The sequence below is a fragment of the Amphiprion ocellaris genome, chromosome 21 (genome assembly GCF_022539595.1).
Source record: "Amphiprion ocellaris isolate individual 3 ecotype Okinawa chromosome 21, ASM2253959v1, whole genome shotgun sequence".
Classification (NCBI taxonomy): Eukaryota; Metazoa; Chordata; class Actinopteri; family Pomacentridae; genus Amphiprion; species Amphiprion ocellaris.
Window position 1 is genome coordinate 12,092,836 of NC_072786.1, and position 27,730 is coordinate 12,120,565.

Below are 27,730 nucleotides of genomic sequence, written 5' to 3' on the forward strand. Positions count from 1 at the left end.
CTTGTTTAACAGTTTTATATGTTACAGTGTAGTTTCCAATTGGTGGCTGAAAAGGAAAGTTGAACAACAGTTACAGAAAAGAAGAAGAAAACTGCACGCTCTTCTGATTAGTAAATGATTCCCTTTATTGGAAGAAAATAAATGGAGCACCTGTTAAAATAAAACCGCTGAATTTGAAAACCTTACATGTAGATTTTAAAGTCTAATGGACACAAACGGATGATTGTCGGCTTTAGTTTGTACGTTTCAGCGCCATATGATGGGAGCTCTGCACTCACAGCCGGTGATGTGTCTGTAGGTGTGTTGTCTGGTGGTTTGGTCGGAGCAGTGCAGCGTCACTGATCGTCTCTCTGAACTGTTCTCCTGACAGCATCTGTCCTCCTGCTGCACCTGCAGGTCGCCGTGTAACACCAGCCTGATGTAGTAAAGAAGGAGGAGGGAAAAAAAGGATAGACGAACTGAAACAGGCAGTTTTTGAGTCCCTATTGTGGACAATAGACCTCAGAACGTGTTAATCTGTAATAACTAGAATTTCTTCTCACCTCGACTTAGACTCACACTGGCCCCGACACACAGGAATCTGTACCACGGCGGTGCAGTTTTCTATGGTGACGCTGAAGTTGGACACTTTGGGGGAACAGCTCTGGTTACCTGGAGTTGGAAGAAATTATAGGACAAGGTGTGACGAGGAATTCATTTATCCAAAGCAAACAAAAATGATTTCTGTTCTTTGTTTAAAAACCAAAAACTGAAGGAGAAACAAAAACACCATAGGTGTCAGAATCAAAAACAGCACAGCCCATCAACCAATCATTTTTGTTTTTTGACCATTTGTTTTTTTTGTTTGGAAGCCAAAAAGTGAAGTCACGTGGCATTTTGAAAAAAAATCTTCATTTAATTTTAAAATAAAAATGGTATCAGGTGGTCTGTCTTTTTGCCCGAATATAATGAAAAGAACTAATGTAATCTATTCTATTCTCTTCTATTCTATTCTGTGTGGGAATGTGCAAAGGGAAGTAATTAGACAGAATAAAATATAACTTTTAAAGATAAAAGCCTGAAGTATCCTTCTAAGCAGGCAGTTTTTTAAATCTTCGAAAGAATAGAATGTAAAATTTCTCAAAAACCTTTAAAAAAAAGAAAAAAATCTTCATTTCATGTTATAGAAATTAATTAAACCAGGCAGATTGGATGTGGAGAAATTGTTCTAAACAATGTGGTAATTTGAGATGGAATTACGCCGAGCTTCAAGATTCAAGACCTTTATTGTCATTGCAGAGCTGCAGAGAACAATACAACAGAATTATGGTGTTACTACCTGAGTTAAAATAGGATAAAAGATAGGCTATAATAGAATGAAATAAATAGTAAAATACACACTACAAGAAAATGCATAAATAGCTTGTCTGGTTTCCCGTTTTCCCCCCCAAGACAAATAAACCAATAGGCCCTGCAATTTCTGCTTCAGTTTTTCAAACAAAAAATAAATGTGCAATTTTTTTTGTTTGTTTTTATTCTGATACTTGACATGTTTTTACCATTTTAGTACTGAAAAAAAGCACAGAATATTTCTTTCTCTTTTTTCCCCAATTATCCAATTATACTCAGGCCAAAAGTCACAGAATTTTACATTAAAAAAAACATGTCTTTAAAATTGAGCAACAATCGGAATGTGCATCTTTTGAGTCTAATAAATCCGCTTATGTGCCAAATAATTGTGTAATTTTGGTTTAATGATTAACAAGCAATGTAGATTTAAAAGGCACACGATAAAACAAAACTCAAGACAACATGAAACAGCTGATTGATTTACCACAATTCTTAATCCAAAGACTGAAATGTGAGTTGCAGGTTTTGAGGTTTACGTCAGTGTGACTCACTCTGCAGTTATAAATAACTTGTTCTGACTGGACTTACATGTAAAGCAGCAGCGCTGGTTGTCCCAGATCCTGTCCTCCTGCAGAATAAACCCACAAAAGCTCATTCTTATTCTTTAAACGCTGTCTACAAGCTTGAATCCAGAGCATCGGCTTTTATACGTATAATAAAAATAACATCCTCTCCTTGATAAGATTTTTTTTCTTTTCATGCTGCTGGAATAAAATGCCTTACTTTCATACCCAATAAAAGGAAAAGAGAAATCTTTCACTGTTGCAATTTTTGATTTACATAAAAACCTGTATGAAAAGCCACTTCAATCTTGTACTTAATACGTTTTCATTTCAAGACAGCTTCCGCTGCACTTAAATGCAGTAAAATATGAGTGTATTATTGCAGAACAAGGCTTCGAAGATGTGACAGGCTTTAGTTGAAGGGTTTTTAGTACCTCAGAGCAGTTTTCTCTGGGACACACTTTAGTCTCCATCTCAACTCCTTCTTTGCTGCAGCTGAATGACATGCAGGGATGAGCAGCATCTTTCCATCTGTCTCCCACCTACATAAACCAAGATTCATTTATTCATCCAGATTACAAATTCAACCAGACAGCAGGAGAAGCAGAATAGAGTCAGTGCTCCTCTTTGCTCCTGTCGCATTTTTACAAGAACCAGCGTAGAACCTTGTGGCAGTTATGCAATGTGAAACTAGACAATGCAGGTACTGTTTTCCATCCAAAATGACACAACACCAGACAATATTCCTTCATCACTGACAAAAATTAACACAAGATAAACACAGCATACCTTGTAAGTCTTCCCAGAATACTTGCAGATCGTCTCAACTGAAAAATATCAGCAGCAAGTGTCCAGTTAGAGTGAGATGAACTGATAAAAACAACAGTCTTAGGACAGTATGTGCTAATGAATACACTACAATCACTGAGACACATTTGCCTCACTCAGATAATCTTCATTTCACAAATTGTGTGACTTCTAGCATCAGGTGGCTACAACTGTATTGAATAAGGTGAGTCACTTTGAAGAAAGTTAATACTTATTCAATCACTATTTAAAATTTTCAAATTTTTGGCATTGCTTTGTATAAATCTGTTTCCATTTTGGCATGAAAGGGTCTTTTTTGGGTAAGTTCTTATCAAAAAAAGCCAAATTAAATTGACCATGAGCCAGTGCAGCAATAAAAGGGGAAAATTTTAACAAGGCAGAATATTTTTTATAGCCACTGTCAAGTGAAAAATATACATTACAGAAATTGAATAAAATGAAACTGAAATCCAAAGAAAAATCATGTAATAAACTGCAAAGTATAAAAAGTCATTACTTCGACATTACTTGTAGAAATCTGTTTTCACTTTGACATGAAAGAGTATTTGTAGGGGTAGATTCTTGTCAGAACAGTCAAATTAAATTGACCATGATTCAGTGCAGCAATAAAAGGGGACAACTTTAAAGAGGCTGAATATTTTTTATAGCCATTGTAAGGTGGTTTATACTGTGAAAAAAACTGAAATGTAATTAAATGAAATTAAAATCCAGAGAAAAATCCTGTAATAAAGGGCAGAATATGAAGTGTTGATCCTTACCACATTAGTTTGACATTACGTTTTAGAAATCTGTTTTTACTTTGACATCTTTTTTGGGTAAATTCTTGTCAAAAAAGGCCCACTTAAATTGACGGTAATTCAATGCAGAAGAGCAACCAAAAGGGAAAAACTTTAAAGGGAGGTGAATACTTTCAATGTCAATTATTCCGCAAAATAAATAAATACAAATATTGCAGAACTTTAAATAAATTAAACTACAAACCAGAGAAAAAATCTTGAATATAAATGTCAGAATATGAAGTGCCAGTTCTTACCACACATCTGGTCGCCACAGCAGCTGGTGTTTATCAAAACATCACTGGGGCCACAGCGAAGTTTAGGAGGTTTGAAATAACACTCCTCCCTCCGAGTCCGGTTGTTGCATGTACACAGGTTGCAACCAGACTGCCATACATCTCCAGGCTGGAAGGCAGGTATAGAATTATTCTTAATCCTAGCCAGTGATAATGCTAATTATGTTTTAAAGAAAGAAAACAGACATGCAACAAAGGCCCACAGCTAGAATCATTCCTCTTCCAGGAAACTCTGGATATCACATATCTTTGCATCGATGAGGAAAATATATTTACCCACTTGGGCTCTCCAACTGGTCCTTTGCAACCTGTGGAGAGAAAAAAAAGAATTTAACTTACTTGCTCCATTTCTTGCATAAAATTTTGACCAAAACAATTTCAACCATGTAGACCAGGACACTCACAGGGACACTCAGAAACACACATGTTCGAGTGATTTCCAGGCCTGAGCAGACCTCTGGGACAGAAACAACCTGAGCTCTTCTCTTCAAGGGAAGCCCCTTTATAAGGCACTCTGTGTGGAAAAACCAGAGCAGAAACAGAAATGAAGAAAATCTTCATCTTTTGGCTTCCACTGGGTGTGAAAGAAATGTGTAAGGATGTTATTAGATAAATCTCCAAACCCTCCGTGGCAGAAGTCATCCAACTTGTCGCTACATTCTCTGTAAACCAATCCCTCTCTGCACTTCACATCTGAAAAATCACCAAGGGCGCTGAATTTAAGTGACAATTTGATCAAGAATTTATAAAACAGTGAAGTCCATGAATCACAGAAGACTGTACAAAATCTTTAGGATGATAATCAGTCTCTAGTTTTACTGGGTGAGAAAATAAAAGGCGCCTACCACAGCTTCCATTAGTCAGCCTTCTCCAGTTAATACAGAAACCAGCCTTTTTACATTCCTCAGCCGCTTGTTCCAAAGAGGAGCAGGAGGAATCTGAACCACTGCATGAATCAAACTCACAGTTCTTCTTTTTAACGTTCAGATCCACATACTTGCTGCAATTTTCAAAGACTCTGAGGAAGCAGAAGTTTTAGTGAGTTTTAGTCAAACAAAAGAATGTAGAAATCTAGATTTTAAGAAAAGGGAAGGTATTGTAACAGGGCTGTATGTTAGCGTGTGAAGCGTACGGGTGGTGTAGCAGTTCACATAGTGGGTTCGGAGGGCAAAAAGTTGGAGGCGGTGTGGGTGTTGGCCCATGATGGCAGGGTACATCCCTTGGTGCAGAAAAACAGGCCGGCTTCTTAGGGTCAGGGTACACCCAGTCATAGGCCGTCTTATCACAGCAGCTGTCATCCTCAATCTTTCCTCCTTTACGGATACACGATGGACCGCCACATACCCCTGGAGGGAGGATTAAGAGGTGAGCTCAGAAAAGAATATAATACATATGCATATTTTATGAATTCAATCACATTTTAATGGAGATAAACACCAGCTCCTAGCAATGCATTAAACAGTCAGGATAGAAGCTTCGTAACAGCAATTATATAGCAAAAATACTATTCTGGCATCTTTATATGACAAAATTAATCATTAAATTTAAAAACAACAAGCTGGTCTTCTTTAATTCTCAAGTACTCTCTAATCTCAGTGGAGACATTTTAACTAAATCTGCATTAAGTTTTAGATATTAACATTGGTTCAAAGGAATCAAAACTATGAAAACCCAAGAATGTTATGTTTTTGTTTCTGTAGCCCGATATTACTACCTTCACACTATATCCAGTTTGAAGGTACGTCTAATAACTAAGTTCTAATAAAGAAAAGTGTGCACACCACATCTTGCTGCCCTGCATTAGTCAGAAATGGTTAAGTGCAGCGTTAAGGGTGAAAAATATTAGATTTTGAACATTAAAATAGCAGCAAATGATTGTCTGCAATGTAAGGACATACATGAATAATGGTGCTGTTGCAATCCAAGCTAATCTGTTTAATTATTTGGCAGCTGTGTGCATGTGAGTGCATGTCAGTGCATGTGAATTCCTCCCTTTGAAACTGTCAGCCTTCACTAGACTTAAGAACAGACCAAAAGTGACCACAAACACTGCACTGTAAAAGAAAAAGGGGAATCTGGAGCATTCACTGGTGCCCTAAAAAAACAAAGAATTTTAAAACAAAGTATTTCATGTATGTGTTATCTACGTTATTGATATCATTTACAAGCACTTGTTTCATTTCAGCTCAGTGTGACAGTCTCTAATACTACGATGACTGTTTGGCTTTGTTAGTGACATCACTAGCGTGCAAGCTAATGTAGCAAATCAGCAGACATGCTACTGTGCCACAACAGGAAATGGTGGACAAAAAACACAAGCTACTAAAATAACAGAATTTGGTCAGATCTACATTTACCTACACACTACATACTGCTAAAATTGATACACAGTACGCATTCAGACATACTTGTGCACCAGCACCCCCTGTTCATCCATTACCTACCACATTGTCCTTGGGTGTTGTTAAGGAAGTGCTCCATGGCCAGATTGATCACCAGCGTATACGATGGACTGAGGGAGATGAAGGAGCGAAGCTCTGGGAGATTAACTGACATTATATACCCTGTAGTCTCAAACTTCAACCCATGCTCCTCATAGGGCGGCTGTATGGTCACATTGTTCAGAGTGGCCTAAAGCAGATTAGGTCAGTGTCAAAACCAAGAGTCTCAGTTTGTCAAAAGAACATGGCAGCTTTAAATACTTTGAAAAACTTTGAGTTATCACAAGAAATGGATTCATGGTGGCAGCACTTGAAGAGGATTATTTTGGATCATACCTGCACTGTAAACAAATGTGGGATGATACGGAGTGTAGCTATATTGTTGTTATATGTCAGGGTGATGCCTTTAGCACAGGAGCCCTGGAGACCCGGCACACAGTAGAAGTTGTCCACAACAATGGTTAGATGGTGACGTGGTGACTGCTCTTCCACCAGGGTGTAGGTGCATTCATCCAAGAAATCATAGTTTAATCCTTGAAAAGTGATATAGTGGGGGTCTCCGTACACTTCACAGCGGCCTGGGAATGAAACAGTAAGAATGAGTAGCAAGTTGATTAACAAAGAGTACCATGCTGAAGCAGAGACCACATTTCTGGCCAAGATGGACAACAATTACAGCTTAAGTGCTAAAAATAAATTAAGTTTGATTTGCTTGACACTCAAAAGAGTTCTGATGTCTTCAGCTGAAGTGATCAGTAGCTTGTCCTGACTGTGAGTAACTATTATAGTCTTCAGGCACCATAATGAATCTATAACACCATGAATTCTTTATCAGAAAGTACTATTTGAGTAGAACAGACCTTTAAAACCATAGCTAGTTTGTTAGAAAGTACTTTTTGGGTGGATTGCACTTTTACATCTGTAAGCGCTTGGACAGGAAGACATATTTCAGATGGAATAAACCTTTAGAGTTGGTTAGAAAATACTATTTGGGTGAAATAAACCTTTCAAACTATAGATACTTGGACACAAGGTTGTATTGTAAGTGGAATAAATCTTTAGAACCCAAACTCTTTAGTTACAAAGCATTATTTTGGATTAAATAAACCTTTAAACCTGTAACTAATTAGCCAAGAAGGTATTATTGGGATGAAATAAACCTTTAAAACCATAAGCACTTGGATAGAAATTCTTATTTTCAGTTGAATAAATCTTTAAAATCACAATTCGTTAATCAGAAAAGAATAATTGGTGAAATTGTACAGAAAAATGTATTTTCAGTGGCATAAAACCCTTTCATAACATAACTTATTAGCTAGAAAGTACTATTTGGAGAAGTAAACCTTGAAAATTATAGGTACTTGGACACAAACTAGAATTTGGAATGGAATAAACCCTTAAAACTTCAAATATTTAGACAAAAACTAGCCTCATTAAAGCTATAAGCCACACATTTTAGTGATCATCCAATTCAGTGGTTGTATGCTATCCTATGGAGACAAAAAATATATACTGCTTAACTATATAAAACATAGTTATTTATTAAAATGTAGAAGAAAATGTTACTCTATGAAACAAGAGTAGTGGCAAACACAGACAGCTATACACTTACAGTCACACTTCCATGTTTCACAGCATCCATCTGACACCTTCGTGGCCCGACCTCTAGGACAGGTGGGAGTTGTAGTTTCAGGACAAACCACAGGGGTCATCTCTAGCTTCCCATTTGTACAGATCTTATGGAAGCAGTCCTCTGTCCACGAGTCACCAGAAGCCCAGCTTTGTTTCCTTTTCAGATCTGTACAGTTACACTCTGGTGGTGTGGTAGGTGAGGTAGATATGTAAGTAGAAGCTTCTGTGGTGGGAACTTCAGTTAGACCTGATGTTACAACAGGTGTAGTACTGGTTGCAAAGGGGGTTGTTGACTGAAGCGTTGTTGCTGTTGGCTCTATCTGTTTTTTAGTGGTGAAGGTTTCTGTAATAAGTGTGTAAGTGCTAGGGGCTTCACTTGTAGGCGCTGTGGTTGTCTGCTCTGTGGTGTATTCAGTGCCATCTGTTATTGTTGTAAGTTGTGTTGAGACAACAGTTGTTTTTGAAGGAGTAGTGCTCGGCCCAGTTGTGGTTGATGTAGTGGGTAATTTGGTAGAGGCAGTTGTTGTGCTAGCTTCAGTAGGGGCTACTGGGGTTACAGTTGAGGTAGTTATTGGTGTAGTGGTGATGGTGGAAAGCTCAGTTGGCAAATTTTCAGTGGTAGAGATGTCCATAATTGTTGTCAATAGAGTAGAGGTGGAGGTTGGCATTGTTGACGATGTTTCAGGGGTGGTTGAAGTAGTTGTAGTCTTTGGTGTAGAAGTGGAGGTTACTATTGTTGACCATATTTCGGTGGTAGTTGAAGTAGATGTAGTTGTTGGTGTAGAGGTGGGCATTGCTGACGATGTTTCAATGGTAGTTGCACTAGTTCTTGGTGTAGAGACGGTGGTGGACATTGTTGCCGATGTTTCAGGGGTGGTTGAAGTAGTCGCAGTAGTTGGTGTAGAGGTGGTGGTGGCCATTGTTGATGGTGTTTCAGTGGTAGTTGAGGAAACTGTTGTTTTTGTTGTAGAGGTGGTGGGAGGCGATGTTTCAGAGGTAGTTGTAATAGTTGTAGTTGCTGGTGTTGAGGTGGTGGTTGATACTGTTGATGTAGTTGTCGTTGGTGCAGTGGCGGTGGTAGTTGAACTAGGTGTAGAGGTGGTGGAAGGCGATGTTTCAATGGTAGTTGCTGGTGTTGAGGTGGTGGTTGACACTGTTGATGTAGTTGTTGGTGCAGTGGTGGTGGTAGTTGAAGTAGTTGTAGTTGTTGGTGTAGAGGTGGTGGAAGGCGATGTTTCAGTGGTAGTTGCTGGTGTTGAGGTGGTGGTTGATACCGTTGATGTAGTTGTTGTCGGTGCAGTGGTGGTGGTAGCCGAAGTAGTTGGAGTTGTTGGTGGAGAGGTGGTGGTGGCCATTGTTGAAGCAGTTGTTGGTGCGATGGTGGTAGTAGTTGGCCAGTTTTTAGTTGTAGTTGAGACACTGGTGGTGGTAGTTAATGGTGTAGTGGTAGTGGAAAGCTGAGTGGTTTCACTGGTAGTCGTTTTCACAGTGCTTGTTGTAAGGATGGTGGTTGGTATAGTTGTCGGTGGAGGTGCTGTTGGAACAGATGTGATGATAAATGTTGTTTTGAAAAATGGCTCAGTAAAGTTACATATAATCTAAAACATACTTTTTTGCAAGATTGCATCACATGCATTTATATTTACTATAAAGACATAATCTATCCAGTAGTCTTACGTAGTGGTAAATATAGCAGTGAATGAATTTAATTTATACTTACGGCAGGTAATTGTTCCATTTTCACAGGGGCTGGATAATATAAGAGAGTAAAAATGATCCAGCTGTTACATGCTAATTTAATTTCTCACATTATGGTTACACTGAAAATGTATATATCATATGCTGTATACTATAAACAGGTCAGCTTACCACTCCATAGAGTTTATTATCACCACTGTTCCAGACTGAACTGCAGTGTCATTGAAATTACAAGTGCAGTTCCTCAATGTGGTGCATTCAGCAGTATTTTCATCGTAGTACGGCGCCTCCTTTGGACATCTGGGGTAGCAGCCTTTATAAAGTATAAATATTGTGTTATAATGTTATATTTAGTGAACTTCAACAATTTTTGTAAGACTGAGACAACAAAAACATACACTGGATATCTAAATTGTAAGGATTTTATTTGAATATAGGTTTGCTTATAATAAACCCCCCAAAATTAGATGTCATTTTTGTTTTTCAGGAGTCAACTGATGATTAGGAATTTTGCAAATATACAAGGGAAAATTTGGCTACCTTCCAGTTTGTGAGTGAAGTAGTTGACTTTTCCACAGGTCAGCATCTTACCACAGGCTTCATAGTGCCAGCTGCACTGGTGCTGCTCATTGTAGTAGTCACAGTAGACAGCTAAGGTGTAAATTAATACAGCTTATGGTTAATTTTGCAAATTGAATGTGTTTTACAATGTCAGTTGTCCACATAATGACATAGAACATGTCAATACTGATAAAATGGAACTGAACATAATATCAATGGTGTAAAATGTCTATGTAACTTTGATATGTTTTTCATGGCCCAATGAAAAAGTGAATTTTGTTAATATCCTGACCTCTTGACATGACAACACAATTTCATTTAAAAATGGTGTGCAGAACCAAGCATGCACATTGGATCAAAATAGATTGCTCCCTCTCTGCTAAAACTTTTAATTATGACAGCTTTAAGAATTAAGTAAAACTAGATAACTGCGTGAAAAAGATCTTAACGTACGACACAAATCAGGCGTCCTCCAGTTTATACAGACTTCCTGGTTGCTGCAGGCCTCTGCATAAGCTGCCACGGCTGTGCAGAAACCCAGGAACTTCCCTTCAAACTCACAGGAGCAGGACTCCTGCACACATGCATGGTAGTAGGGATCTGGATCCACCTGAGGATGGAAAAACATCCCGCATGACATGTCACTGTAACCTCTGCACCAGTCCAGTTATATTAACAGTTATTACATGGGTCATTCCACCTCAGTTCACCAAATGCCCCACGTCTAACCATTTTAATTTGACAAATTTTTTATTAAAGTGGTGAATATTGATTGAGTTGATCATGTGTAAACCTGGGGTCATAGGTAACATTTGTTTTTGATTTAAAAATTCCTAGACAAGGGTGGGGTCATGGCAATTTTTATGCCGTTTTCTTTATGCCAATCCATGGATCAACATTTGAAGTGCTATAATTTGAGAAAAAAATGTAGCTAGAGTCCTGTAATTTGGCAGCCCATTAGTATGTACATATGGTCTTCAGTGGTACAACCCTTCTTTGATAGAATAACACAAACCAGTTATATGATGGTAGATATTTGGTAACAAAATGTCACACAACTAGTTTGTATTGTTCTATCTGAGCAGTTTTGTACCATTGAAAACTATACGTACATATCAATAGGCCTGTCAAATTTTAGGACTTTAACTATATTATTTCTCAAGTTCTAATATTTCAAACATTGATCCACAGGCTGGCATGAAGAAAACAACGCAAAAATTGCCATGACCCCACCTTCTTTAAGAATTTTTAACTAAAAAATTAATGTTACCTACTGTATGACCGCAGATTTACTTACTAACATATGTATACACAGAAAAAAAATCAGCCTCTTAGGGTGAAAATTAAAGGTTTTATAGTTGGTGGAATATAAGAACAGAAAAAAAAACATGGACATTTTTTCATCAAATTTGCACCACCATATAATTGGTTTGTTTTATTCTATCAGAACATTGTTGTACCATCGAAGACTATATATACATATCAATGGGCCTGCCAAATTTCAAGACTCTAGCTACATTATTTCTTAAGTTATGGCACTTCAAACATTGCTGCACAGATTAGCACGAAGAAAATAATGCAAAATCCACGTCCCCACCTATCTTTAAGAATTTTTAACTCAAAAACTAATGTTACCTACAGTATGACCCCAGATTCTGCATGTTTTTCTGAATAACATCCGCAGAACAGAAATCTGACTAATATGATACCCATATTGCATTATACTGCAACAAATAAATTACAATCTTTGATGTTGCTCTAATGAATGATTGTCTCAATAGATAGATAGATAGCTTCAACCTTTATTGATCCCACAGCGGGGAAATTTTCGGTACAGCAGCAAATACAAAAAACAATGCAAGAAAAGAAAAAGAGCAGCACACACTGCACACAGTGCACAGATATAAACAGTCATTTTCTCCTTCCAAAAGAAATATCATTGTTTACAGAAAATAATGATAATCTCAATTCCTGTACATTTGCTTTCTGTTCCAACCTTCTTCCTAAATTCATAGGAGGCCCAGAACCTAATGTTAGTGGTGTGTTTAATATGTAAAATACCAACCTTTAAGTGACAGTCTTTGAAGGTGTTTCCTGTAAGGATCATGCAGCGCCGCTGGGCCCAGGCTGAGCAGTAGGAGTTTCGTTCACACGGAAATATCTCAGTGGTCACATCGGAACAAGGTGGTGTGGCGGATTTCCAGCTGTTACCAAAAGCCAGAGGACTGGACCCGACTGAAAGCAGAGATTTAGTTTCATTTCAGACACCGTGACTAAAGTGAAACTGCAACATTAAAGAAAGAGAAACCGGATTCACCTGCTGAGCCACTTATCTGCAGGTCATTCATCTCACTGGAGTCAAAATTCCCGCAGAGGCCACACACTTTGTTCTACAGGACAAAGGTTTTTTAAAAAGTCAACATCCATGGAATGCTAAAAGGAATGACTCATTTTCACAATCCTACTCAGCCTCCTCATCACTCACCCTCCAGTCTGCATGAAGCTCTACGGTGATCCGAGTGTGTTTGTCCCATATGAGAGTTAAACCTCTGCTTGGCACTGAGATTATGATATAGAGTCCCACAGTGTGTGTGGTGTAAAGTGGATCCTCCTGCAGAGTCCAGGCTTTTTTGAGGCGCTTGGTCACCATCATGTCGCTCAGTGTCAGGGTGACTTCCCCCTTCATCGGACACATTTTCAGAAATCAGTTAATCTGCTGCATTACTGGTACATGATCACCTGCCCATTAAATCTGAAGTATGTCACTTTAAATCTGGAATTAACTGAGTGGAAAATCTATTTACTGAAAGATGAAAGATGTAGCTGATGACATGGATGAACGGATCAGTAAGAGAATTAATAAAAGGATAATTTAACTTGGTGAATCATCCACCTGGAGATCCAGGATGATGGAGCGAGAGCAGGTCAATGCCTCATCACAGCATGGGACGCTCTCCACCCTGAGAGAAAAGCTGCCATTTCCATCTGCACAGTAATCCTGAAGTAAAGAAAAGCAGAGTTAAAGACTAGTAAGACAAGTTTACTGACGATGATATACAAGAGACACAAAGATAAACTTAATCATTTAAGATTTAGGCCAGTTGAGCCCACTTTAGTGAAAGAAATTTCCATTCGCAGGAGTAATATTTGAAATATAACTCTGTTTTAAGATATCCCCACCCTTCAGCATACATGGAAAGCAGCAAAACACCCACAGACCAGAGCAGCCATCAGTGACTTTGATTAAGTCAGATGCAGCACAAACACGAGAAGGTGAAAGTGGGTTTTAAAGTGGCTTGCAGAGGAAACAACAAAGGGAGGCAGGCTAGAACAGCATAAACATGGCACCCTGTATGATATTTTCCAATGGGATGCAAGGATAGGAAGCAGCTGAGACATTTCTGATGTGGGCTGCCATGGAGATCAGCTGCTGAGCCTACAATTCCAGAAAAATCTTGGCATTATAGGTAGAGCTAGACGTTGTGGCCTGCTTAACCCTCCGAACCCCAGAAGCCACCAGCAGGTTTGAACTGAATGTCATTTTATTAGTATTATTGTTATAAATTGCCAAAAGGACACCATCTATCAAAACCAGACTCTTAAGAGACAGAAAAAACCATTGGATTTTCAGCTTTCTGTAGGTTCTTGAACTACTCAAAGAGTAAAATTAACCAAATCTAACGTTAAAATGTTGATATTTCATCAGTATCCTATATCTCTTATTCTATATGTCTCCTTGACAAATTCACCAAAAATATACCATTCACACACGACATATTGTGTCAAAAACAGAAACTTCTGCATTCCTGGCTGCAGCTATTAAGCCATGAATGAGTCATTTGTGGCCAACAGGGACATGACAAAAATTCAGGGACTTTTCAGCTGAACTGCAGGCAGTGTACACAGAGCAAACAGGGGACAAGTATGGAAACAAATTAAAAATGTAAGTAATTATAGCATAACGTAACTATAGCATGTGGAGCCAGATTTTTTTCTTCAGTGTTGGTAACACCTGTGAACATTTGGAAAAATGTTTTACTTGTTGATTCGGTTTTTCTTTTTTGTAAAACAAATAAACAAATAACCTTCTTTTTTTTTTAAATGATTGATTGCATTGCTACTGTTTCATACTGCACAGAAGCCATTACTTCTCCTTCTAATCATGCTTATTCTGTTTCCACAGGGGTGCACGATTTTATATTGCACTGAAAAATGAATCCACAGTCAGTAAAAATGTGGCGGGAACAAAAAATGCCTAGAAACTGCTTGAGATTCAGAGGGTTACATTAGATTACATACATTACTGTGATGTTTTGCAATAAAAGTAGATCATCTAATGTGAGTCAGTTGTTTGTTTCCTCCATAATAAAAGCACAAAACAAAACATAGAATTCTAAATGAAATCCAACAAACACTAAAAACATGTTACTGAGCAGAACTGATACCATACATGTGAATACATGAATATTTTCTGCATTCTGTTGTTTCTTATTGCATCTCACCTCTACAAGCGTGTACTGACAGTGTCCATCAAAGCGATACCATTTAGAGTCAAAGGTCTGGTAATGTCCGTTTCCGTAAACCTGACATGTCCCGGGACACGGTTCGTCCTTACAGTGCCACTGACCAGAACCACAGAAGCTGGAAAACAGAACCGGGTCACTATAGTTGCTTCTGCATGAGTCAGACCTCCTGAACGAAGCAGCAGCTCTGAGTGTTTTACCATGTTTTACAGTTGGTTTTCACGTGCTGTCCTGCGCTGAACACTTGGCCACTGTACACACAGGTGCAGTTGTCCCTGGAAACGCAGTTTCCATGGTGATCCTCGTACTGGTCATGTGGGCAGTAACAGCCGCTCTCACAGGTCGTATTGGTACCCTGAGAATCACACCAACAAATAAAAGAGTCTTTTAGCTCAAGAAAATGGTTGACTAAACAAAATTTAAAGATCAAGTGTTGAGGCTGCAATTCAGGAGCATGAAATTGAAACAAAGGAGTTTTAAGTTGCAGCAGCTTTCTAGGAAATCATCATCACATCACCACAAACACGTGCTCTTAATGCTAAAATTGTAAATAATAAAATAAATAGCCAATATATTTCAACTAGCTCAGCTTAAACAGAACTAAGTTTAAACTGTTACTGTTTGTTTTCAAACTAGTCTGTCTGTCTGTCTGTATATATAGGTCATCATCAAAATTTCCCCCTCATTCTGACCTTGATTTTTCAGTTCCTGCATCCCAGCTCTAGAACAGTTCTTTTCTACATGAAATCCTAACATTGGCAATTTTAAATCAAAATAATTAAAGCCTTGTCTTTTCCCCTTTGGTTAAACTTCATCCTGAGGCAGCACCTAGTTTAGTGTCTTTAGTAAAGTCTCCAAAAGTTGCAAAAGTAAAACCTGGTTGGAATAGAACTTTCTCATTCTTAATAAAAATAAGACTCAGATCGATATGTTTATTCACCTGGACCTTTCAGATGACCCAAACATCACTCTCGATTCTTCCGCTTCATGCAGTAGATATTTTGTGAGAAACTTTCGAGTGATCTGTGACAGCTCCTTTATATTTGACACAGATCTGCTCAAAGGTCAAAACTAGCTTTTTTTCATGTCAGACTTGCTTTTATATCTGTGTGACTAAATTATTTTCTGGCCTCATCAGAATGTATGCTGCTTCTCTTGTTTGTTGTACATCTGTTTGCCTCTCCTATGGTTTCCTGTCTCCCTTTTACTCTCACCCAAACCAGTCGAGGCAGACAGCTGCCCTAACTTTGCCTGGTTCTGCTAAAAGTCTCTTTCTGTTAAAAGGGGAGTTCTTCATCTCCACTGTCACCTAGTACACCCCGTAAGGAAATGTTTGGATTTGTCTTGTGTAAATAACAATGACTTGACTAGTTAGTCACCTACAGATTTCTAAAGAAAGAATGAATAACAAAACATAATCAATGGCAAACTTGTGTATTTGAACATATCATACCTACCAGTGGTTTGCTGAGGCTGTCGCAGGTTTTCTGAGCAGTGTTAACCAGATACTCTGAGCAGTGAACGCAAACCTTCCCATTTCTGCAACCTGACACAAAACATGAGCATGTTAGAGTTCGCAATTTGATATGTTCTGTGATAGAAAACATCTTTTTATGTCAGTTTTGTAAGTTTGCATGGCATAATATTGTTTAAAAAAAACACCAAAACGACAGAATTCAGTCACTGGATTTTCTACACACCTGTGATTGGTCGTTCCATCAGAGACCAAAACCGAACCGTACAAATATGCTATTTTATCCAAATCCCATTTTTCTACACGTATGACTTAAGAACTGACCAAAAATACACAGTTTTCTCTGACCACATTCTATTAAAAACCAAAAAATTGGCATTGCTTAACGCAATTGTGAAGCCATAAGTGAATCGGCTGCGACCAACAGCTGATGCAACAAAGAGTTTCAGCACTTTTCATCGTTTTCACAGAGAAAAGAGAGTTATGCAAACCAATCAAAAATATAACTAGTAGAATATGTATAACATGTGGCACCACCAGTTATTCTTCAGGATTGCTAACACCTTTAGGCATTTAGAAAAACAGTCATGTTAATTCCAATTGTTTGTAGTTTTGTGACTCGAATAATCAAAGAAACTCATATTTGTTGTGTGATTTCTGGCATTATAACTGTGTCAGACATTTTGAGTTTACACTACCATGGTTGTGCTGTTTCCATAGAGGTGCAGAACTTTTTGTTGCAGCGACAATGAGGCCACAATAAGAAATAGTTTGGGGCTTAGAAGGTTAAGACACTAGCTGATAACCAAGTGAAATTCAGACAATATTGCTACGGTTTTTGCAAATAATGGTACCATTACCTTGCATTGCAAAACTAAACTGATTAGTTGAAGCCATTCTGCAACTGTCTAATTTATTCACACAGTAAATACATAATTAAATATGATTCTAAAGTATATGAAAAATAACAGAACAGTAACAGTTATTTACCACAGTCCTTGGAACAGTGCAGTTGTCCGTCCTCACAGAGGCTTTAGAAGACATAAAACATTCACTGTGATCACCATTCACCACAGATGCAGTCAGCTACAGAGCACAATGGCCCAATAAATGGAATTTGACCTTTTAAAATGCCCAATAAACACCTCAGTGATCAACTCACCACTGTCGTCCGTCCATGACAACAGGCCCCGGTGGCGTTGTACCACCGTGGTGGTGACAGGAACATTCCGACTTCGGGGTGCAGGTTCCTTGGTTCAGGTGGGTTCCTTCAGGGCAGCCACATCCCTCTACAGGAGCATCTTCAAGCCCACAGCGGGGATCCCGGCCAGACAGGGAGCGGCATGTACGGTTACAGGCCCGGATGTCATAGAAGAACTCTTGGTTTTTTTGGCATTTCAGAGCTGGGGCACAACATTAGCATTATTGCAGTTTCCTTATGCTCTTTTATGTTTACTTTATAGTGTCTAAAAGCTGCTAAACACAATAAAAACATGCCACTAAAATGACCTTTTGTGTATGATAAGTCCAGCCATTTGATGCATACGGAATGAAGACAAATCTCACTTTAGGTTGAAGTATTTAGTGCCATACTAAAGCTAAACTCACTGCAGTTGGTAGATTTCCTCCAGTCACCAAGTTCAACCCCGAGGCTCCTGCAGGCTTTGGCATAACTTCCCAAAGAAACACACAAACACTGCTGCAGGTTGCCGCCACAGTTGCAGGTTCTTTGGACACAAGCCTGGAAACAATAGTCAGTTTAATCTCAACAACAACTTTAGTTAACCCCTAAAAACTTATGAAGAACGTTCTTACTGTGTGGTATTGTTCAGGAGGGATGTGACCGTGACACTTAGCAAAAATCCCAGCTGGGTTGTTCAACACTGAGCACTTGTCATCAGCAAAGATTTCTGCAAAAATAAAAGAGTTAAAGATTTCCATATATATTTGCAAAAGCATTTGGAGTAAAGATTACATAGAAGTAACCTGCTAAGCAAAACTAGGTGTTTTATTATCAAACTTTCATAGATATTACATTATATTGTATATTATAGTAACTACTTAAGACTTTACCGTCAAGTATCTCTTTAAAATAAATACATGAATTCAACAGTTCACTATTTCTACAGCCTACAAAGGGTGGTCTGAATGTAAATATCATACCCCTTCTATTAAAAATGTCTTACTTATATGTGGAGAACCAGTTTGAAACTCCAGATATCCTTTAGTTTTCTGGTACAACTTGTTATATCTGCTCAATCCGTTATAGAAAGACAACAAAAATAACCTTTTCCCCTCATTTTATGTCTTTAGTTTTTGTTATTGTTACACGCTGCTACATATTATTCAGAAAATATCACTTGTTGACTTCTGCATGATAATGTTTTTTTGCTAATATGAGCTCAAAAATGCGACTTTTTGGGATGAAAAGTTTTTTTTGTCCATATTTTAACTCACCCATAATCAGAGACTATTAGATCTACTTGTGCAGTATTGCTGACTCTGAATCAATGACACGGTGAGAAATAATAGTTAAAAGTCTTGAGCTTTTGTCTTTAATAGTTAGTGGGATGTGGTTCAAACATAGCCTCAAATTACAGTGTGCAAAAAAATGCAGTGAAAGGGCAATTTTTGGAAAGTATTTCATATATCAAACAGATGGACACAGATGATTTCAGATGGAAAAACATATTTGAATGGTGATAGTGTCTGGCTGAACTGGATTTAAGTGACAAAATTCAGATTCTGGTGCAGCCTTGTTTCATTTGAAGCCAACTTCAACCCTCAGTGTAACAACAGAGCGACATGTTGGATGTCGGAGTCATGACGACAAAAAACAATGACAATTCTGGGCTCCTACTTTTATTATTTCCTAAGATATTATCAATAAAACATAGCCTTATAGGCTGTTTTTAAAAAGAAATGCTATCCGGGATAGTACTTAATATATTAATCTAAAATTCACAGATTTTAATTTTCATAGTTTATAACGAAAAAAAATTCAAGCAAATCAGAGATGGAGGCCCTAAAAGATTTAAGGTGGAATAACCCATATACATATATGAATAAGCTCTAATCGCTGATGTACAACAATCAAGCAGCAGCCTTTTCACAGGTATATTTTTTATGATGGTACCATTGTCGGTGTTGATGCAGCTGTTGGGGATGTTCACTGCACAGCTGCCCAGACTCCAGGACAGAGCGAAAGGCTGAGCCGAGTTCTCGATGATCCCGCTGCTGGTGGTGAAGTCGTCTGTGGTGTCATTGTTGCTGTTGCCACAAAGACCTGGAAGACACAAACACAAATCGTTTCATTTTGACCTTCAGAGCTCATTTTCAAAAAGCTTGTGTGTATTTGTAGACTCACCAGACATTATACCGGTGTGGTTTTTTGGTGATGTAATGTAAATCTGGATTTCAGGAGACACCTGGACTTGGATCTTCAGACCAAAGGATGTGTAGATTTGAACGTACATGGAGGATTGCCAGAAAACCAGGACATGATCTGACAGAGATTAGTGAGTAAACAAACCATTCTGGATATATTATAAAGCCAGCAGGCTGATTTCTTCTGCTTCTTACCAGACTGATGGAGCTCAGTAATCTCCTCGTCTCCAGTTTTAACCATGTTGTGTTCAAATGTAAACGTTTCCTGCAATTTCCAAAGGACATTAAATTTTGGTCCTTTTGTTCAATTTGTTTGATAGATTATGTATATTAGTGTTTGTCAGGCTGCCTGTACCTGATAGAGCTGCAGAGTAACTGCCTTCAGAGATGCTTCCTTTTCAGAAAATTCGATTTTTATTGTCCAGTCGAGATCCTGCGTGTTAGTATAAAAATAAATGCTCTTAGTATCAAATGAAGTAACATCGTTACATAGCACACTGAAAAAACATACAATTTTTAACAATTTTTAATAGTATTTTTTTAACAATTTACTGTAATTTTACAGATTTCCCCAGTTTTGTGAAGTTAAAGGTAATAGCTAATAAAACCACAGTAAAAGGCGTTAATTTACATGGTAACTAGGAATAAAAGGCCAAAACTATACAGTCCACATCAAAAAAATCTGTATTTTTATAAATGATAATTTGTTGTTTTACAACACTTGACCAGAAAATTGTACAATTTTAAAAAACTGTATTTAAATAAGCAATAAATGATCATGTTTTACAGATATTTGCTGTTATTTGGAAGAAAATACAGCATTAAAAAACATTTGAAAATATTTTAAACTGCTATTTTACAGATTTGCTTTGGCGAATTACTGCAAATAGTAGAATCACATGAAAAAAAACTTACATGTTGACCATTTAAAAAGAAAAAAAAAATCCAAAACTGTGTATGATTACCAAATCAAAAGTCTGTTTTTTTTTTTTTTTTTTTTTTTTACAAATACTAATTTGTTCTTTTACAATGTGTGACTGTAAAATAACACTGTTTAACTGTATTTAAATCAGGAAAATATCATTATTTTACAAGTTTTTGAACATTACAGCATTCCATCATTTTTAAACATATATTTTCTGGACTCTTGCTGCAGAATTTTATGGTTTTGTTTTGTACAGTGTTGTTTTGTGGGAAAAGTTCACCTGTAAGGCCACGTACGCACATTTACCAGGAACTGCATATTGTTTGCCATCAAACGTCGTCACAAACTGTCCTTCAATGAGACATCTGGGTGGACAGAAGTTTTCAGAGCAAAGCCACCTTCCACCATCACACACACTGAGGACAGAAATGGATGTGAAATATGAATTTAAAACTTCCAAAAGGCTTATTTTATCTTCATCTCTTTATTTATTTTTTTGCTTACTTACCATGACTGACACTTGGTGCTACGTATATCTCCGGTTAAGTAGCTCCTGCCAGCGAACACACAGGGACAGCTGGATTCAACCACACACTGGAAACCATCCAAGTGATCATTAAGCACCTCACCTACAATATAGTGGAGTAAAAGCTTTATGGTTAGGTCATGTAGGCTAAAAAAGATAAACTACACAATTAGATTGTTTTTACCCTTTGGGCAAACACAGGAGCTGGTCATGTCCTGGTTGGAGAATCTGGGGTTTGGGTTGGAGCAGCTGGGAATGAAGGCAGCACCTTGTTCCACGTAAACCAGATCTCCAGGACAAGTTGGTTCAGCTACAATCAAAACCAAGACGGAAAACCAAGTGATGGCAACCAAAGGAAAACCCAGCAATCTGAGAGTATACTGATAAAAGATCACCTACCACATCTGGTGACGTATCTCCAAATGTTCCAGGCGTAGCTGTTGTTTCCACACTGCAGGACAATTTCTTTGAAGAAAGCGCAGACGATGTGTTCGTTCAGTTCATAGCCATAGATGTTCTCCTCACAGAGCTGCATGTAGAAAGGCGTTCTGGCTTGTAGACAATCCAACGTGTAGGAGAAAAACTCTCTGCATTCCTGTAAATATCATCAGAGGAACCATCAGAGGATGTGACTGAGGCCTGTTTACTTCCATTTAAAGTTTGAAATGTAATTGCTCCACTGCCAAAACTGAGAAAACGGTGAAATATGGTGTCTATGGATTATTAATTTGGAATGTACACAGAGAAATATAGAATAGGCTGACCAAAAGGTTAAGGAATGTGGTAGGCAGGTAGACTCCGCAGATTTTTTGTGTACAAAACAGGTATTTCAACATTTTAACATTTTATTTTTTCAGAGCTTTTCCATTCATGTAATTCAAAAAATATTTCACAAGGAAAAATAATTCCAAAATTAACCCATAGCTACTCAAAAAAATGTCAAATTTTAGCAGCACAACCTCAAATCTCTCTGAGGAAATAAACATCTCTGTCCCTTATATATGGCACTCAGTTGACGGCTTCATTTATTCAGACCTACCATAAACCAACAAGGAGACATTTTCTATAACCTTAATGTAAACAAAACTGCAAACAACATCACTGTACACACTAAAACACATTGGCATTTCTAAATGTCTCCCTCAGAGCTAAATATGTGAAGTCACAACCAAATGATGCCTTTTAATGCAGAAGAAGCATTTGTCAAAAAAAGAAAAAAACCCTCCACTTGGTATGGCCCAGCGATGTCACTCTGACAGCACCAATAACATAAATTCAGGAAGTCCTGAGCGACCAAAGACAAAGGAGCACAGAAAGGTAAGTATGAACAGAGGAACAAACAATTAAACCACATTTAACCTGTAATTAAATACAAGATAACTGAAGCCAATTTATAGCTGTGTGTTTTGCTTTAAAACCTCCGTATGATGGATGTAAACTAATATTAATGCCTACAAGCTCCTACTAGTATGTGTTAAACTAGCATGCTTAAATTAAAGCAAAATGCACATAAAGAAAACAGTATTGCGTCACGTGAGTTCTCACCTACTTTGTCACAAGAAATTGCATTATTGTTACTTTTTTGTGTGTTTTTAGCTCATTACAAAGTCGACTTACTTGATTAACAGTGAAGATGGGATCTCGGATCTGGCATGTGTCCTCACTGAGCACGCTCTCTGAGATCAGCTGCTGCTTGTTGCCTAAATTCATAAAAAATGTGCAATTTTAGAGGCAAATGTATATAAATAAATATTGCACAAAAACAAAAATTGTGCATTCACAAAAAATCTGACTCATAAACTGTGACATTGGATTAAGTTTTGCACATTTGCTGTTGGAAAGTTTCCTTTATTTAAATCTAGCACCACATAAAATTGATATAAGCTTACAAATGACATATTTCAGAATCAGAAATACTTTGTCGATCCACAACAGGAAATTACTTACGTTACAGCTGCTCGCATTTAAAGTCAGAAATATAAACAGTACAAAATATATTGACGAGCATAAGTAGAAAAATCCGACACAAAATGTAGACATAAGTTTAAAAATAAGATGAAAAATATAAACATAAGTATAAAAATGTGATATAAAAATGTACAAACATAAATAGAAATATACTACCTAAAAATATAAACATAAGTAGAAAAACATGATGTAAAAATAGAAACATAAGTATAAAAATATGACCCAAAATATAGATATAAGTTCAAACATAAGCCCAAAAATATAAACGTACGTATAAAAATATGATGTAAAAATATATAAACATAAGCAGAAAAATATACCTAAAAATATAATCATAAATAGAAAAATATCACTTAAAGTTATAAACATAAGTATAAAAATATGACCCAAAATATAGACATAAGTTTAAAAATAAGACAAAAATTATAAACGAGTATAAAAATATGATGTAAAAATAAAAACATAAGCAGAAAAATATAATCTAAAAATATAAACGTATATAGAAAAACATAGAAAAATATGACCCAAAATGGAGACGTTTAAAAATAAGATGAAAAATATAAACTTAAATGTCAAAATATGATGTAACAAACAAAAACATAAGTAGAAAAGATATCACCTCAAAATATAAACATAGGCAGAAAAATGTTAACTAAAAATATAAGCATAAATAGCAAAATATACCCTCAAAATATAAACCTACGTAGAAACAGTATGTGCATAAATGTAGAATGTGCTTTTCCTATAATGTGCAATTGGTGCTCAGTTACGACCTATAAATATCACTATTTGAACAACTTTTGCAATAATCAACACTATTACTATTATGGTAGTGATAAAAGTATTAATAATAATAGTAATGATAATAATAATAATAGCTTTATTTCTATAGCACTTTTCATACAAGAAAATGTAGCACAAAGTGCTTTACACTCAAAGATATTATCATTACTTCCCATGCATCTACTTGTTAAATACCTGAGGCGCCATGTTTTCCACACAGTCCCATCATGTCGGTGTTCAGCTCCTGCTCCAGATCAACCTTAACACCAGATCAGACAGTAGCTTTAGGAAGTTGTGAATTACTATATAGGCATTAGTGTGTTTGCAGCTTGAGGTTCCTCTCACCCTCAGAGAGTCTATCCCTCCAGGTACATCATGCCAGGTGACAGACAGAGGAAGCAGCGAGCTCCTCAGCCGAGTATAGAGGCCATAGTGGAAAATGTGCTGGTAGGTGTGGTCGTATGGGAGGGAAACGCTGTGAGTGAACAAACATGCAGGGAAATCATTACAGCGGCTGATCGGAAGACTCCTTGCTTCCTCAGTTTTTATTAAAAAAAAAGAAAAAGAAATGATAATGCTGGTAAAATATTACACTGCAATGACAGGCAGTAAGTCACCTTGCAGAGTGGAACAACCCCCAGCAGTGGCATGTTTTCATTCAAAGCTAATAATCAACTAACACGGATGACATAAAAGTTACAAAAACAGAAAATGCAGACACACAAGTTAGAGAATCTGTGATGGCTGAAACAAGGTTGGGTACACCTGTAATTATAAATCAGCTTTTGCATGAGCATAGTTATAAGATGAGCTGTGAACATCAGAACTTCTTTAGTTTTCAGCATATGTGCTGCGACTGCATGTCTTCATCATGGCTCTTTCAAGGGAAAGAACTGCCGGTGGAATTTTAAAATATCTGCTCAAAAGGATGGGAAAAGGTCTTAAAAATTATAATTGGAAAATCTTTCAAAAGTTGCAGCACTAATCAGGACGTATAGAATGAACCGTAGTACCACTAAGCGGAGATGCAGCTGCATGATGCCACAAATAATGCGCTACTTTCACAATACAGTTCTAAAAAAGCGGATGGTTAGCTGCTTCAGACTTCGCACCAGGGTTGGAAATCAGAATTTCTGCCACAGTTCAGATAGTGCATAACCTCAACCTCTACAGATGGAATCCAAGAACGAAACCCCTGGCTTGCTGTTTGGCTTTTAACTGCAACATTTTAACGTTGCTAAAATGCATTCAAAGAAGCTGGATGAATATTAGGCGCATGTTCTCCAAAGATAATTGTTTATCCCAGATGAGGTCCTGCATGAACCTGACCAGGACTACCACAGTGAGGCTTAGTCCTGACACTGAAGAATGGAGGTGGGAGGATAATGATATGTGGCTGTATGAGTGCAGAAGGTGCTGGAAAAAAGTGAAAAATATGACCTGAACAAGTATGCCACGTGACTTGAATCCAATAGAACATCTTTGAAATATTTTCAAGAGAAAGCCAGAGCAGCAAGAACTCTCCATAGTTGTCTCTAAAGAATGACAGAACACCTGTCCAGAAACACTCCATGCTGAGGAGGACTGAGTCTGTTATGAAAAATAAGTGTGGGGAGAATGAAGTATCAAAAAATGAAATATTTGAATCTCAGTAATGAAAAATTCACCGGCTTTTACTGCGCTGGGTTACTACGGTGGTGCCTGTATTTTCAATATGGTAAATCTCAACTGCTAGTTTTGAATTTTACACAAGAGTAAATCCCTACTGTGCAGTGGAAAAGTAATGTAATTGCTGAGAGGTGATGCAGCGTTGATTCATTTGACATTTAAGTGATATCACACTGGGCCTTAGTGTTGTCTACTGTACATAAACGCGTGGGCGGCTGAGTTTGAATGTCATCCGAGTGAATTTTGGCATAACGCTCTGCAGCTTCCCCACACTCTTATTGTAGCTCATTTGGCTAGATGGAATGATTTATTTAAGATTATATTTTATGATCCACAACAAATAAATCCCCAGAGGATGTGCGATTCGGGCAGGAATGAAGTGGATTTAGTGGCAAACCTTTTCTTCTCCACCAGGATGCTTCCATTCTGCAGAACAGTCCTGACTTTGTTGATGATTATCTCGACTTGGACCAGCAGCCCGTTGTCTCCTCGCCGTACGGTGACGTCACATTTAACCCGGTTGTGGGTGAAGCGGGTGAAGATGAACGGGCAGTTTGAGTGCACATAGAAAGCTGAACCATTGAAAGGCTGGACGACGCCGCTGCCAAATGTTGTGCAAGTATCTGATCACACAAAGGTCAGTTTAATGATTGAGTAATAGAGGTCATGGGTGAATACATTCACATGATCAACTTCTACAATCGAACAGTGATTGGCTTATACTCACATGTCTGAGTTTCAGCCGTTGTCACAGATTCACCAGTCCCAAAAACTAGAAATTCACGTGTCACAAGAAGTAAATATTAGTACATTAATAACTTTAAAGCAGCAGTGGAAATGTAAAAAGGGATCTAAAACAATAATTCTAATCATAATAATGAACATTATTTCTAGAGCAACTTTCAAAAGTGGAGTTACACAATGCTTTACAAAACCTTTAAAATACACAAAACATTGGATAAAACAGCAAAAAAGTACTCCATTACATGTAAAAGCCCTGCATCAAAATACAGTGCATCATATTTTATAATCTCACTGGAGGTTTTGTGTGTAAAATCTAGATTTTTGCATGTTTTTTCTAGATGGTAGTGTAGTTGAAATATAAAGGAAATACCAAGTAAATGATAAGGAGCTTTATCAAAGCTTATCTTGCTAAAATGGATAAATAAAAACACTGAGCTTATAACTAGTGGGAACAACCCCAATACACATCAGATTGTCTTTATAGAATATGTATTTTTTGATAAATATGCTGCTAAATCCACAAAAATAATCCAAACTTAACCTAATTGCATCATAGAATGGTTCCATCTTTTTCAGAGCACCAAAACCATATTGCTTCCCACCATATCTTTTCTTTTCAATACACCACTTTTTCTTTGTAGCTTTTCTTCTAATTTTCTTCTTTTTTCTGGCACATTAAAAATATTACTGTTTCAAGTATCGTCTTCAAGAGTAAAAACTATTTATATACCCCTTTTTACCAGGCAAAGTAGTATTTTATGTGATTTTGCAGAGTTTTAAACCGTAATATGTAAATTATCTTGGTAAAATTAAATCACAAATAACACTATAGGGTCTGAATTCCAATATTTAAACTTGTTATGTTCATTCAGAACACCAATCGTAATCTTTTCTGTTACTCGAAAGCACTTTGGAACAACAGCGGTTGTTTTAAATGTGTTGCCTGAATAACTTGACCTGACTTTAATTTTGCAGCATTTTGATTCTGCAACAATTTTCTAACTTTCTCTGCTTTTAAAATAATGAATTTGTATTTTTTAAAAAAAGATGTTACCTGAGGCCAGTGAAAAGCAGACAACCAGCATCCATCGCTGTGGGTTCATGCTGCCGCCTGATGCTCCGGATGCAACCATGTGGAGGTTCAACAGCCCATCACAAGGCTTATATATATGTCCAAAAACATGAGCCACCACCCCATCTACACACACACACACACACACACACACACAGAAACTTCTTTCAATACCAGGAAACGAAAAGTGGGAAAGGAAATCAGATTAAACATTCATCTAATACAAGTAATTAAGATGCAAAAGCAGGAAAACCAGTTTGCTTTGAGACAAACCCTGCTTATTATGTTGCATTTACACTTAAAGAAGTCTATTCAACAACAGCCCTTCTGACATATAGTCCCGTGGGAAGCTGTCAAAACAAGATCTTGATTGGAAAACTCGACACAGCCTGAAAGAGGACTGCTCAAGGAGTAACTTGATCCTTTAAACCTCCTGTTTCCTTGTACACAAGTTACCAGAAAAGGAAAACACATGGAAGCATTCTTCTGATCATTCTTAAAATACTGAGCAACATGAAGGTAAACAGCAAAAGAAA

At 37.4% G+C, this 27,730-nt stretch overlaps 1 protein-coding gene across 2 annotated transcripts; it reads right to left on the minus strand.

Moving 5' to 3' along the window:
• Window positions 1-101: 101 nt before the first annotated feature.
• On the minus strand, window positions 102-27,290 carry LOC111570175 (mucin-19-like). 2 transcript variants are annotated; one of them, XM_055006856.1, is made up of 44 exons: window positions 27,177-27,290; window positions 26,106-26,150; window positions 25,776-26,001; window positions 24,056-24,185; window positions 23,906-23,969; window positions 22,577-22,659; window positions 21,359-21,554; window positions 21,144-21,269; window positions 20,942-21,062; window positions 20,714-20,849; window positions 19,864-19,941; window positions 19,704-19,773; window positions 19,489-19,626; window positions 19,258-19,407; window positions 17,937-18,031; window positions 17,730-17,862; window positions 17,284-17,524; window positions 17,112-17,152; window positions 16,105-16,193; window positions 14,848-15,002; window positions 14,627-14,765; window positions 13,018-13,122; window positions 12,610-12,804; window positions 12,442-12,514; window positions 12,190-12,359; window positions 10,578-10,734; window positions 10,104-10,214; window positions 9,735-9,876; window positions 9,586-9,614; window positions 9,084-9,399; window positions 7,846-8,963; window positions 6,570-6,811; window positions 6,237-6,423; window positions 4,925-5,138; window positions 4,638-4,810; window positions 4,416-4,485; window positions 4,197-4,306; window positions 4,069-4,100; window positions 3,754-3,901; window positions 2,682-2,719; window positions 2,327-2,434; window positions 1,918-1,957; window positions 543-651; window positions 102-415 (listed from the first exon to the last, which is right to left on the minus strand). In XM_055006856.1, the coding sequence occupies exons 1-44, from the start codon at window positions 27,253-27,255 to the stop codon at window positions 247-249; spliced, it is 6,591 nt and encodes a 2,196-aa protein (XP_054862831.1). In that variant the 5' UTR covers window positions 27,256-27,290; the 3' UTR covers window positions 102-246. The 2 variants fall into 2 exon arrangements, with proteins under 2 accessions (XP_054862831.1, XP_054862830.1); XM_055006855.1 differs by having other exon boundaries at window positions 7,846-9,399.
• Between the last annotated feature and the right edge of the window lie 440 nt (window positions 27,291-27,730).